The sequence below is a fragment of the Martes martes genome, assembly GCF_963455335.1.
Source record: "Martes martes genome assembly, chromosome: 16".
In the NCBI taxonomy this organism is placed as follows: domain Eukaryota; kingdom Metazoa; phylum Chordata; class Mammalia; order Carnivora; family Mustelidae; genus Martes; species Martes martes.
Window position 1 is genome coordinate 1,577,962 of NC_137904.1, and position 13,775 is coordinate 1,591,736.

Genomic DNA, 13,775 nt, shown 5'->3' on the forward strand with positions numbered 1-13,775 from the left:
GTGGGGAGCGGGAGAGGAGTGGCTTCTAGCGTGCGAGCGGGACGCCTGGCCGGGGCGGCGGCTCGGTGGTCGGCAGGACCCGGTGTGGTGGCGCAGGCCGCCGGGCACACGCGCGGGCCGCTGAGCTGGGCAGGTGCAGGCAGGGGTGGGGCGGGTGCCCGCCTGGCTCCTGGGTGCCCTGGGGGCAGGTGCGCCCCAGGAGTGGCTGCTCCAGGAAGACTTAGGGTTTAGAGCTGGAACTAGTGCTCACGGTGGCCTGGTGGTCGGCCCCCCAGGAAGAGGGGGCACCCCAGGCCACGGGTGCGCTTTTGTGGGTGAGGGAGACAACGGGGGAGGGGGCAGGTGGGGCTTTGGTCGTGCAAGTGATAGGCCCCCTGGGCACTCTGGTCTCCGGAGGAAACACAGGTTTTTTGGTTATTTTTTTATTCTGCAAATCCCATACAAGGGTGAAAAACTAGGAAATGCCCAACAGGGGAAAAGAAAAGGAAACCACCATGTTTGTGCTCCCCAGGGACTGTCAGGGCCCCTGTCTCGATATGGCACTTTCCCCGTTCCCTCCTGTGTGTGCGTGTGAGAATCCCGCTCTGTTCCCTTTGCTTTTTCCTCAAACTTCCCCCAAGGTGACAGTAATGACCTAGTGGTCCCGGAACCCGGGAGCTTTATTCTGTGACCCACCCGCTCCTCTCCACCCCTGCTGCCCCACCGAGGTTGTGCGTGGGCTGTGAAGAGGAGGTTTCTGGTAAAGGAAAAGTGACGAAGGCCTCCCCCCGAACCCCATACTCCTTGCCCACCCACCCCCATCTAGATCCGAGGAGGAAAGCCATCACAGCCTCTGCACGTCCCCAAACCGCCCACCCTCAGAGGCTGTGGCCTGCGTACCTAGTGCCCACTGTGCCCAGCAGGTCCTGACCCCGACCCAGACTCAGGGCCGAGGGCCGTCGTCCTGCCCGCAGAGGCCCCACGCGGCCGTTAGCCCGTACCCACAGGAAGAGGCTGGAGCGGAAAGTAGGGAGGGACCCTTGAAGGAAAAGCAGCCAGGCCCGGGGCACGGTCACTTGCTTTCCCCTCTGAAGCTCCAGATGTGTGGTGTGTGTGGCCGTGGCCAGGGCCCGTGACTCCGCGTGCCGGGCCCAGCCCAGCAGCACGATGAGGATCACAGAGGCAGACAGAAGCCAGAGGAGACCCAGAACGTAGAAGGCCAGTGGGAGGACACAACAGACGTCAGGGTTGAGCAAAGGGTCGTTTCTGGAGCTCTCCAGATTCCCTCGAACCCCCTCGTGGGCCCCTGGGAGGTGGACAGATGAGGGGCTCATCGGGTATCCCAAAATGGTGGGGAGTGAGGTTAATTTTGGGATCTCAAAGAATGTGGTCAGTTCAAAGAGAATTAGAGCCGTCGTGGGCTCTGGGGTGGTGGTGGGGGTAGTGCGCTCTGGGGTGGTGGGGGCCGTGGTGGAAGTTGTGCTGAGCCCTGGGGTGGTCGGAATTGTGATGAGGGGCTGTGGGGTGGTGGGGACCGTGGTGGAGGTCGTGGTAGGCTCTGGGGCGGTCGGGAGCGTGGTAGAAGTTGTGTTGAGCTCTGGGGTGGTTGGAATTGTGATGGGGGGCTCTGGGGTGGTGGGGACCATGATGGAGGTCGTGGTGGGCTCTGGGGCGGTCAGGGGCGTGGTAGAAGTCGTGATGAGCCCTGGGGTGGTCAGGGTCATGGGCCGGGTCATGGTGGGCTTCAGGGTGGTGGGGGGCATGGTGGAGGGTGTGGGGTGGGGCATGGTGGGCTTCAGGGTGATGGGGGGCATTGTGGGGGGTGTGGGGTGGGGCGCGGTGGGCGTGCTGGGCTCTGGCGAGGTTGGGAACAGGCTCTGGTTCTTCGGGGACTCCAGGGTGGAAGGCGGATGGGGCATGTGGCGGTGTGGGGAAGCCACGGATGCTGAGTGCAACGGGGCCCACTGGGTTGTGTGGGCTCTGGTGTTGGTGGAGAACTTGACCACAGCCCGCGTGGCAGAGACCTTTCCCACCTCTTCCTCGTTATCGTAGTCATCGTAGCTTAGGTCATCCTCATCCCCAAGACTGGGGCAGCCCTTCCCTGGGTAGGTGTAGACGGGCGTGTTGGCCAAGTTGACGCATCGCACGCTCTCCACGTTGGGAGTCATGGCCTTGGCGTCTACACCCTCCTTGAACAAGTAGACGTTGTCGGAGTTTCTGTCCAGCCAGCGAGCGAAATAGAGGATCTCACAGTCGCAGGACCAGGGGTTGTTGTGGAGAAAAGCGAAAGGCAGGAAGACGTTCCCGAAGAAGCCCTTGGGTACGGAGCGCAGCCAGTTGCCTTGGAGGTAGAGGGTGTCCAGGTTCCCCAACCCGTCCAGGAGCCCCAGGGGCAGCTCGTTCAGCTTGTTGTCGGCCAGGCTGAGCTTCTCCAGCCGGGGCACGGGCCGCAGGAGCCCCGGGGGCACAGTTTTGAGCTTGTTGCCGCGCAGGTAGAGCTCCCGGAGCCCGCCCAGGCCGCTCAGAGCGCCGGGAGACAGCGAGGTCAGCTCGTTGAAGGAGACGTCGAGGATGGCGAGGGCCGGCAGTGCCTGTCCCAGCAAGGGCAGGCTCTTCAGCTGATTGTGGGACACGTCCAGGTTCTCCAGCCGAGGCAGCGTCCCCTCCAGCCGCAGGCTGGTCAGCTGGCTCCGGCGCAGGTACAGCCGCGCCAGCCGGGTCAGAGACTGCACGGACGCCGTGGAGAAGGCGCCCAGGGGGTTCGCGCTCAGGTGGAGGATGGCCGTGTCTCCCGGCAGATCCGCGGGCAGCACCTTCAGGCCCCTGTTGTCACAGTTCACTTCTACCTGGGTGGTCACCTGGGAGACCTCGCAGACCTCCTGGGGGTACGAGAGGTGTGGCAGCAGGAGCAGCAGCAGGAGGAGAGGCATGGGGACCTGGGGGCGGGGGGACACGCGTGGCGCCGTGTGGGCATCATTCCCCCAGATTCGAGCCCCTGCCGCGGCGCTCCCACCAGAAGCCCAGCCCCGGCTCCTGTCCTCCCCCACCGCCCTCTCCCACCCTTGCCCCCGGAAGCGTAAACCGCCGGCCCCACGGCCCCACGTTCTAGGTTCTTATCCCTCCCTCCGCGGCCCCGACCCCCGGCCCCAACTCAAGCTTACAGGCAGGCAGAAGGACCTCCGAGGGCACAGAGCTGCTCACAGGGTGTGACTCTGCCCCGCTGTCTTCCAGCTCCACGGAGGGCCTGGGCAGGGGCAGGAAGGGGGTGGGCAGGGGGAGGAAATGCCGGCCCGATAGGGACTCCCTCCTGTGACCCGGGAACAGTGGCCCTCCCGGACACAGGCCCTTATCACCTCCTTCCACAACCGTCCCCAGCCCTCCTTGTGGCTCTCTTTCTCCCACTTCCCGGACACTTCCACAACCGTCCCCAGCCCTCCTTGTGGCTCTCTTTCTCCCACTTCCCGGACACTTCCCCCTTTTCTTTCTCTCTTTCCTGTGCCTGGACTGTCTTCTCACCCCTTCCCCACCTTGTGCCCAACCCTTACTTACCTGGAAAGCCTTTTAAGACTGCCCAGCACCGCGGCACCTGGCCGGCTGGCTCAGTCGCTAGGGCATGTGACTCTTGATCTTGGGGTCATGAGTTCGAGCCCCACGTTGGGTGTAGAGATGACTTGGAAACAGAACCAAACTTCCCGAGACCAAGCGAGGTGCCCAATTTCAGCAAATCGGCCACCGTGTCTGTTGGTCCATCACCCCTTCCAATGATTAAAATGTCCCACCTACTGTCCCCCAGAAGGGACGTCACATAACCACGTGAGTCTGCCACTGTCTGCTCATTTCCCCACTGGGGACACTTGAACCAAATGTAAGTTACTCCGAACACTTGACGTTTATATACTTTGCCCACCGCAAGAAGTCCTTGAGAACGCGGGCAACACGGGGACACGACATCAGGAAGTGTGGGGACAGGCTGCGGAGAGAGGCCGTGACGCGGCGTGGGGCCCTGGAGGTGCTGATTGTTGATATACTGGTATTAGGGTTTCTCCTTGTAGGCAACAGAGAATGTCCTGGTGAGTTTAGGATGAAAAGGAATTTATTTGTTCAGCATTCATGGGCCCCTTCACAGACTTCCCAGTAAGGGCCAGAGAACCAGACTGGGAACTGCGGAGCCCGGAACAGAAGCCGCAGAACCAGTCCGGTGAGCAGAACTCCGCTCCTGGTCCAAGACCCGGACCCTGAAGCCCACGCTGCTCGAGCCGCGGAGACTCCGTGTCACCACGACCTCCCTGCACAGAGGGGATCCCGGACCCCCCTCCTCTTTTGTGGGGCCAGCTCCCATTCAAAGTCCGGGTGTCGCTCAGATTAGTCATACGCCTGTGACCTCGTTGCAAGGAAGTCTGGGAAACCAAGTCTGGTGACTTTAGCTTCTGTAATAGGAGCCTGGTTTGGCTGCTCCGAACATTGCTAAATTGAAGACTTTTGCAGATGCAGAAAAGGGATTCCTCTGGTTTGGAACCTGCTGACGTGATCTGCGTGATCTGTGTTTCACGTTCCTCACATGGCAACGTTCTGAGTTTTTTTTTCTAATTTCGCTTTTTTAAAAAAAGATTTTATTTATTTATTTGACAGACAGCGATCACAAGTAGGCAGAGAGGCAGGCAGAGAGAGGGGGAAGCAGGCTCCCCGCTGAGCAGAGAGCCTGATGTGGGGCTCGATCCCAGGACCCTGAGATTATGACCTGAGCCAAAGGCGGAGGCTTTACCCACTGAGCCACCCAGGCGCCCCTAATTTTGCATCTTTGAATGCTTGGAATGAACACTACTGGGCCAATAGGAATTTTTTTTTTTAAGATTTTATTTATTTATTTGATAGAGAGTGAGAGAGACAGCCAAAGAGAGAGCACCAGCAGGGGGAGAGGGAGAGGGAGAAGCAGGCTTCCTGCCGAGCAGGGAGCCCCATGCGGGGCTTGATCCCAGGGGATCATGACCCGAGCCAAAGGCAGATGCGTAACGACTGAGCCCCCCAGGTGCCCCAGGAATTATTCTTTCAATACTAGGTTGATCTGCTCACATTTTACTTAGAGGTTTTCCATCTAAGTTAGAAAATAGAAGTGGCTCATAGATTTCTTTTGAGGGGCTTTGTCTTTTTCTGTTTGTTTGTTTTGCTTTGTTACCAGAGTTACGCTGGCTTTAATAATTAAGTTGGAAAATTTTATATTGTCTAGAAAAGTTAGAGATCACAGGGATTTTCCATTCAATGCAGGGTTGGTGGAATTCACCTATAAAACCATCTGGACTGGATGCCATTTGGGGGATAGCTTCTGGACTACCTTTCCAATTTCTATGATTTTTGAGTCAGTTTTGGTCGTTGGTAGTTTCTCAGAGAATATCTTGCATGTGGCTATTCAGATTTATTTGGCAGGTTTGAACATGTTTACTCTTATCATTTGTTAAAATCTCCATTTTGCGCTTATGAGCCCTTGTCTTTTCTCTCTCTCTCCCCACCTCTTTTTCCCTTACTGGACTTGCCAAAGATGAGCCTCTTTTATTGGACTACTCAAAGAACCAGATTGATTGGTTTTACTAGACAATTGCTGGCTTTTTTTCTGTTTGATGATGAATGTCTGCTTCCACTTTTAATAATTCTTCATATTTTGAGCTTATTTTCATGCTCTCTTCCTACCTTCTCGAGTTGAAATCTTAGTTCCCTTATTTTCAATCTTTCTTGCTTTTCAGGCAAATCCACTTAATTCATACTTTTCTTTTTTTTTTTTTTTTTAAGATTTTATTTATTTACTTGAGAGAGAGAGAATGAGAGAGAAAGAGAGCACGAGAGGGGAGAGGTCAGAGGGAGAGGCAGGCTCCCCGCCAAGCAGGGAGCCGGATGCGGGCCTCGATCCCTGGACTCCAGGATCATGACCTGAGCCGAAGGCAGTCACTTAACCAACTGAGCCACCCGGGCGCCCCAATACTTTTCATCTGAATACCTCTTTGATCCATTTAACGTGCTTTATCACGTAATGCCTAAGGGGAATATGTGTAATTCTTTATAAATTCAGCATCATTCCTCTTGGATAAGAGGACCCCAGTTTCATTTTGGGAGGTCGCCTGTCCCTGGAGGAGCACAGACTTGACAGGAGTAGAGAAGTAGGCACCCTGCCCTCCCACTTGGGAAACCCAAATGTCTTTGGAAGCTCCGTCCACTGCCTACTTCCTGTCACCACCCGAGTTTAGCTCCTGGCTGTAACCTAATCATGGACGACTGTTCTCGCCCTAGGATCTCAAATGGTGAGTGTGGCGACAAGGCAAGAGAAAATAGAGCCGGGCAGCATTCATTTCAGCAAAGTGCTCAGGAAAAGCGTAGAGCGGTTCCTCCTACCGAGGCCCCGTTGCCGCCTGATCCCCGAGCCGTCCTGGACTGTCCGCGCTCACCTGTGCCCGGTGAGTCCCGCCTCTTCCCACCTCGTCTCTGTCACACTAAGTTAGGCAGAGGTGATCTCAGCCAAAGAATCCAATTCAGTGCTCTGGCTGTGGTTCATTTTTATTATTATTTTTAAAGATTTTATTTATTTATTTGACAGACAGAGATCACAAGCAGGCAGAGAGGCAGGCAGAGAGAGAGGGGGAAGCAGGCTCCCTGCTGAGCAGAGAGCCCGATGCGGGACTCGATCCCAGGACCCTGGGATCATGACCCGGGCTGAAGGCAGAGGCTTTAACCCACGGAGCCACCCAGGCGCCCCTGTGGTTCATTTTTAAAGAGCTTGTGCAGGAGACGTTAGCTGGAGGCCTACCTACTCAAGGTCCACTCAGATTTCTTTTTTATCTCTTGAAAAATCACTCCTCCTCCAGCCTTAGGGTTCTTGGTGGGAATGATTCTATTCCCGCTGCAGAAGTGGACCTCAGCCAGGCCCCGGGGCCCAAGCCAGGAGCCTGATGGAAGCAGGTCAGAGCATCCCGTGGTCAGAGCAAGACTGGTCCAGGCACGGAAACAGAAGGCAAGCAGGTCCCTTTCGCAACGGGGCCTGTGACTTCTGTGGGAGGGTTGGAGAAGGCACGCTTTCTCTAGATGTGGACAGGAGATATGTGACCCCGGACGGGCTTGTGATCCCAAGGGGATGTGGCCTTAGGATGAAGCTAATGTCAGGGAAGGCATTTAAAAAAAAAAAAAAAAAGTGGGAGGGAACCTGGGTGGCTCAGTGGGTTAAAGCCTCTGCTTTCGGCTCAGGTCATGATCCCAGGGTCCCGGGATCAAGTCCCGCATCTGGCTCTCTGCTCAACAGGGAGCCTGCTTCCCCCTCTCTCTCTGCCTGCCTCTCTGCCTGCTTGTGATCTCTGTCTGTCAAATAAATAAATAAAAATCTTTAAAAAAAAAAAGTGGGAAAAAAACCATTGGTATCACAAAGATGTTGTACCAAACTAATTGTGACAATCTGTGAGCCAAAAATCTGGTTATTTCCTAAAAAAAAAAAAAAAAAACCCAAAAAAACAAAAAAAACCCAGTTGGTATTGGGATATTTACTTGCAACATAATGAGCTTTAAGAGGTAAAAATTAGGGGAGCCTGGGTGGCTCAGTGGGTTAAAGCCTCTGCCTTTGGCTCAGGTTGTGGTTCCGAGGTCCTGGGATCGAGCCCCGCATCGGGCTCTCTGCTCAGCGGGCAGCCTGCTTCCCCCTTCCCGCTCTTTGCCTGCCTCTTGGCTTACTTGTGATCTCTTTCTCTGTCCAATAAATAAATAAAATCTTAAAAACAAAAAGGTAAAAATTATATTTTCCTTTTTTTTTTTTTTTTTTTTTTTTTAAAGATTTTATTTATTTATTTGACAGACAGAGATCACAAGTAAGCAGAGAGGCAGGCAGAGAGAAGGGGGACGCAGGCTCCCTGCTGAGCAGAGAGACCGATGTGGGGCTCGATCCCAGGACCCTGGGATCATGACCTGAGCTGAAGGCAGAGGCTTAACCCACTGAGCCACCCAGGTGCCCCTATATTTTCCATTTTTTTAAAGTAGAGTTGTGTGCAAAAGAATTTTTAAAATTTCAGGTAGCTTTTCAAACACGTAGCATTTCTTTGAGGCCATTGTAGGTTCATGTGCAGTTGTAGGAACTGAGACAGGGAGAGCTCCCGCGTACCCCTCCATCCAGTTTCCCCCCATTGGCAACATCTTGCAAACCCACGGGACCATATCACAACCTGGATATGGACATTGTTCTTACCATAAGGGTCCCTCCTGTGGCCCCTTTTTTACACCCACACTCAGCTTCCTTCCTTCCCCCGACACCCGCTGATCTGTTCCTCAGTTCTGCAGTCTTGTCACGTCGGGATCGTGCAGTCTATGACCTTGGGAACTTGGTTTTTCTCCACCCAGCACGTTTCTGTGGTTCGGAGCGTCCAGCAGTAGCGCATTTCTTCTTATCGCTGGGCGGTAGTCCACTGCGTGAACGGAGCGCGGCTTAACCATTCACCCCCGGAAGGTTCCGGGGCTTGTTGTTGGCTGTTACAAGTAAATCTGCCTTAAACATCAGTGTATAGATTTTTGTGTGAACATCAGTCTTCGTTTCCCTGGGGAAATGCCCAGGAGCACAGTTTCTGGTCATAGGGTCGTTCCGTGTTTATTTTGGGGGGTGTATCCTTGGGTTATTCCTTTTTTTTTTTTTTTAAAGATTTATTGTTTTTATTTATTCGAGAAAGTGAGCACGAGGAGGGGGAAGGGTAGAGAGAGAGAATCTCCAGCAGACTCGGCACCGAGCGAGGAGCCTGACGCGGGGCTCGATCTCACGACCCTGAGACCACGACCTGAGCTGAAAGCCAGAGCTGGACGCGTAACCGACTGAGTCGCCCAGGCGCCCCCAAGCCCCACCTTTCTGAAGTCTGTTTTCTCTCCGTTGTTCGGAATGGGTGATTTCCGTCGCTGTATCTTCTGGCTCCCTGATTTTCTCTGTTCCCTCCCTTGTGTTGCGGGGCCCCCGCCCTGAGCTTTAATGTCAGCCGTCGTGCCCTTCGGCTGCACAGTCTCCCTCTGGCTCGTCTGCAGACCTTCCGTGCCTTTGCCGGAGTCACGTCTGCATCAGCTTCAAGCGTGTCCATAACGTCCCGTTAAAGCATTTTGATCGTGGCTGCTGTAAGACCTTCTCCAGAACCCTCACACCTCCGCCCTGCGCTTGTTGGCAGCTGCTGGTTGTCTCTGTCATTCGTTTTGAGGTCTTTGTAGTTCTTGGTATGAGGAATGATATATACATATTTTTAATGGAAACACGGCCATTTTTGTATTATTTTTTGAGAGTCTGGGTCTAAAACCTTTCTGCTCCAGCTGACTTTTCCTGACACCGCTCTGGCGAGGAGAGGCACCGCCAGGCGGAGTTAGAAGTTCAAGTCCAAAAAAGAAAAAAAAAAAGAAGACGTTCAAGTCCCCCCTGAGCTTCTGTTGACACCTGCTGGGGTGAGGGTGGGCGGTCCCAGCCCCCCAGGCGCTCCCTGCAGCCTCCTGAGTGCAGAGATGAGGACCAGTCCCGACCCGCCTTGACTCCACTGAGGCCCCGCAGCGGGGAGGGGAAGGGGCGCCTCGTGACCGCCTGGGATGGAAACCCAGGCTCCCCTGTGGTCACTGGCTGCCTCACCCCGAGCCCCCCACCCCAGCAGGGATGTTGGGGCGCCTCATAACGAGCCCGGGGAGGGTGGAAATCCAGGTTCACTCTTTGGTCTGTGGTATTTGTCTGGAACAGAGGGGAGATTTTCCAAGTTCTTTTTTTTTTTTTTTAAGTTTATTTATTTGTCAGAGAGCACAAGCAGACGGAGCAGCAGGCAGAGGGAGAAGCAGGCTGTCCGCTGAGCAGAGAGCCCGACGCGGGGCTCGATCCCAGGACCCTGGGACCATGACCTGAGCCGAAGGCAGAGGCTTCACCCACGGAGCCCCCAGGTGCCCCCTATTGTCCAAGGTCTGCCTTGTTAGGCTACCCCTCCCCTGGTCCTTTGGCTAGAGCAAGCAGGCTTTTGTTGGGATATTAATATTAATATTAATGTTAATATTAATATCAATATTATTTTGTCTGTGCCTGCTTCTAATTGCCGACTCCTTCACCTACGTGTTTATACAGAATGTTCTGGAGTTTAGCGGGACTCAGTCGGCCGCACAGGGGAAAAGCACACCCACTCCCACCTCCCAGAAGCGGAAATCTCCCCGGTGGCTTTGGCTACCTTCTCACGGCCAACTTCTCAGCTCCTCACCGTCGGCGACAGACGTGCCGTGTGAGGGTTAATTTTCTGTATCAACTTGGCCCAGGCTCACCATTTGCTCACATTTTGTCTCATTGGCTTTATCACTCTCTCTCAAGTGTTTTTTCCTGAACCATCTGAGACGAATGTGGAGACATCGTGTCCCTCTGCCTCTCACATTTCCATGTGTGTTTCCTAAGAACAGGGACATTTTCTGACAGGACTGCAGTACGCTTGCTAATTCAGGAAGTTCGATCTACGGTGCACGTTCCCACTTCGCCAACTTGTCCCAAAAGATGTCCTTAGAGCCCCCCGCCCCCACCCGAGCCCGGGATCCCGCTGGAGACCGCAGCTCTCAGTTTCCCTTAACGGTCTTTATTCTCTGGACTTTGACACTTTTGAAAACCACAGTCGAGTCGTTGCGTGGAAGGGCCCTCGACTGCGCAGAATCTCCCTCCGTCCGCCCCGCGTCTCTCGTGGTTGGACTTGGGGTGCGCGTTTCTGGTGGGGACGGTGGCTTTCTTGGGCCGATCGTATCAGCAAACACTTTATGTCGATTTGACCTATTTCTGGCGAGGGTCGCTCTGCCAGCGGGTAAGGTGGACCCCGTGCGCTTTCCCACGGCCAAGATCCTGCTTTTCCTTTTGTCGCTAAGAAGTGCTTTTGTGGGGCGATGTTTGGATCCAGCGCGAATACCCTGTTCCCGATTAGACGTTGGCCTGCAAACCGCGGGGCCCCTCGGTGCCCCTCGTGGGGTCCATCATTGCTGGGAAGCTTGAAAAAATCTTTGTAGGTGCTTTGTTTTTTTTTATTTTTATCCTTTTAAAGATTTTATTTAGTTGACAGAGATCACAAGCAGGCAGAGGGGCAGGCAGAGAGAGAGGGGGAAGCAGGCTCCCCGCCGAGCAGAGAGCCCGACTCGGGGCTCGATCCCAGGACCCTGGGGTCATGACCTGAGCGGAAGGCAGAGGCTTAGCCCACGGAGCCACCCAGGCGCCCCAAAATCTTTCTGGGTGCTTTAACTGTGTTCCTTTTCCTCGTAACCGGCAGAGCTGGACTAAAAACCAAACCTGCGAGTCGGAAGCAGGTTTCACGTAACCGCCCCGACTGTCGTCAGGTGTGCAATGTTCCCACGCGGTGTTTGCCGGCAAAGCCACTAACCGGGCCGTCTGCGGGGGTCTCCTGGGCTCTAAGGATGTGCCCCTCAGGGGGACCATGGTGGAGTCGATGGCTCTGGATCTGGGAATTCCAGGAGGGAAACCGGTACCACCGAGCTCTGCCAGCAGCACGATCTGGGGGTGTGTGTGCGTGTGTGTGTGTGTATGTGTGTGTGTGCGCACATGCGCGATGTCCTTTGTTGAGCAGAAACTCCTAATTGTGATGTGTTCAGGCCATCAGTGTTTCCTTTCATGGTTCGTGGTCTTGGTGTCTTGTTTAAGAAAATCCCACTCCAAGGTTGCAAGATACTCTCCCACGTTCTCCTCTCTTAGCCTCGCAGCTTCCCCGCGGATTTAAGGTCCTTCCTCCACCTGCCCTTTCCTTGTGTCGTGGCGTGTCTTAGGGAGGCGGCTTGCTCGGCTTTCTTCCTGCATTGCTCCCCCGCGGGGGAGGCAGCGGCTCACCCGTCTGTGATCCCACCTGCCCTTGCAGACGTCACCCCACTGTTCGCCGCCACCGCGCTCTGTGTGCGCCCGGGCGGCTTCTCCGCTCTGACCCGCTTCCCACAGCTCGCTTGTCAGCCGCGAAGCAAGGCCCCCTGTGTCCTTGTGTGTTTTGTGTTTTTGTTTGTCGTTGCTTGTTTGCCAGAACTTCGTGGGATGTTTTAAGATCTGCCGGGGTGATCCCGACCCCTTTAATTTTTCAGAACTGATGTGACCATTTGTGGACCATTATACTGTCAGAAACATTTCACCTTTTTTTAAAAAAAGATTTTATTTATTTGTTTGACACACAGAGAGAGATCACAAGTAGGCAGAGAGGCAGGCAGAGAGGAGGGGGAAGCAGGCTCCCCGCTGAGCAGAGAGCCCGATGCGGGGCTCGATCCCAGGACCCTGAGACCATGACCTGAGCCAAAACCAGAGGCTTAACCCACTGAGCCACAGGTGCCCCATATTTCAAAATCTTCTCCAACAAAGCCTCTCCCCATGTTGACAATGGTGTGGCCGACAAAATTAACAATCAAATACAGGAATCTGTGTGCTTTGGTTTTTCCACCGCAAGAAGAACATCGCTTAACTGTGGTCATAGCTTCCCTTTAAAAAATCAGTTTCACAAAAAAAAAAAAAAAGTCAGTTTTACATGCTATTAAATAGAAAGGATCAAACAAGGGGGTGCCCGGCGGGCTCAGTGGGTGGTGTGTGGCACCCTTGATCTCGGGGTCATGAGTTCAAGCCCATGTTGGGGATAGAGATTCCTTAAAATCTCTCTCTCTCTCTCTCTCTTTTTTTTTTTAAGATTTTATTATTTGACAGAGAGAGAGAGAGCAGGAGCAGAGGGAGAAACAGATTCCCACTGAGCAGAGAGCCCGATGCGGGGCTCGATTCCAGGACCCTGGGATCATGACCCGAGCCAAAGGCAGAGGCTTCACCCACTGAGCCCCCCAGGTGCGCCCCCCCAGAGGAGAACTGAATCGTCCACCGTCACTGTATACCCACTCTTGCCACCGCTGACGTTGGCAGGAGAAACGTTTGTTATGACTCGTTCTTAGGAAGGGTCTTTTTCATGACTTTTGGAAGGAAAATACGGATGGGCAGGGAGATAGACAAAAACCTTTCCCAAACACGTCCTGCGTGTCGCAGGTGTGCGCCCATCGCTGTGAGGAGGGACGATAGGAATTGGGTCCGAGTCCCGCTGCTTCTAGTCCGAGCAGAGCACGCACCGTGTGCACGGAGCAGGGGCCCCGGTGGGGAGAGCTCGGAAGTCGGAGCTCAGCGGGGCCTCTTGAGTCCTGCCCGTGTGAGGACAGCCCGGCTCGAGGCTGGGGAGGAACCGGGAGTTCCTGGCAGAGGCGCTTCTCGGACTCGGAACCATCTTCTCCTGGGCTTCCAGAACCGTCAGCAGGATCCGTGTGGCAGTGCGGCCTTCTCTCTCTGGAGCCCAGCCTGCCATGTTCTAGAATGTTCCCTGGAATGCACCATCCGTGTTTGGCTGATGCTGAGACCTGCCCTCCCGCCTTCTCCCTCTGTTTTAGAGGAGAAGTGGGTTCCGGATGGCCTGTGACCGGGCGGCCAGAGTGGACCCCTTCTCTCCCGCACCGTGAGCCCCAGCGACTTTTGTTTTTTCCCGTAGCCACGTGAGAGAAGAGGCAGGTCCTAGGGAGGGTGTGGGCATCCTCCTGGGCTGGGGGGACCCCTGGCTGTGTTGCCCACCCCAGATGCCCCTTCCTCTGCCTTCCCTCTCCCTGTCCTCCCCTGTCTCTGACTGTCTTGTTTTGGCCACTCCCCGCCAAATATTTTTTTTTTTTAAAGATTTTATTTATTTATTTGACAGATCACAAGTAGGCAGAGAGGCGGGCAGAGAGAAAGGAGGAAGCAGGCTCCCCACTGAGCAGAGAGCCCGATGCGGGGCTCGATCCCAGGACCCTGGGATCAT

The 13,775-nt window shown here is 54.8% G+C and overlaps 1 protein-coding gene across 1 annotated transcript; it reads right to left on the minus strand.

Moving 5' to 3' along the window:
• Positions 1 to 857: 857 nt before the first annotated feature.
• Positions 858 to 3,362, minus strand: GP1BA (glycoprotein Ib platelet subunit alpha; the record flags this gene model as incomplete). Its single annotated transcript, XM_080825603.1, has 2 exons — positions 3,141 to 3,362; positions 858 to 2,915 (listed from the first exon to the last, which is right to left on the minus strand). The coding sequence occupies exon 2, from the start codon at positions 2,907 to 2,909 to the stop codon at positions 858 to 860; it is 2,052 nt and encodes a 683-aa protein (XP_080681729.1). The 5' UTR covers positions 2,910 to 2,915; positions 3,141 to 3,362.
• Between the last annotated feature and the right edge of the window lie 10,413 nt (positions 3,363 to 13,775).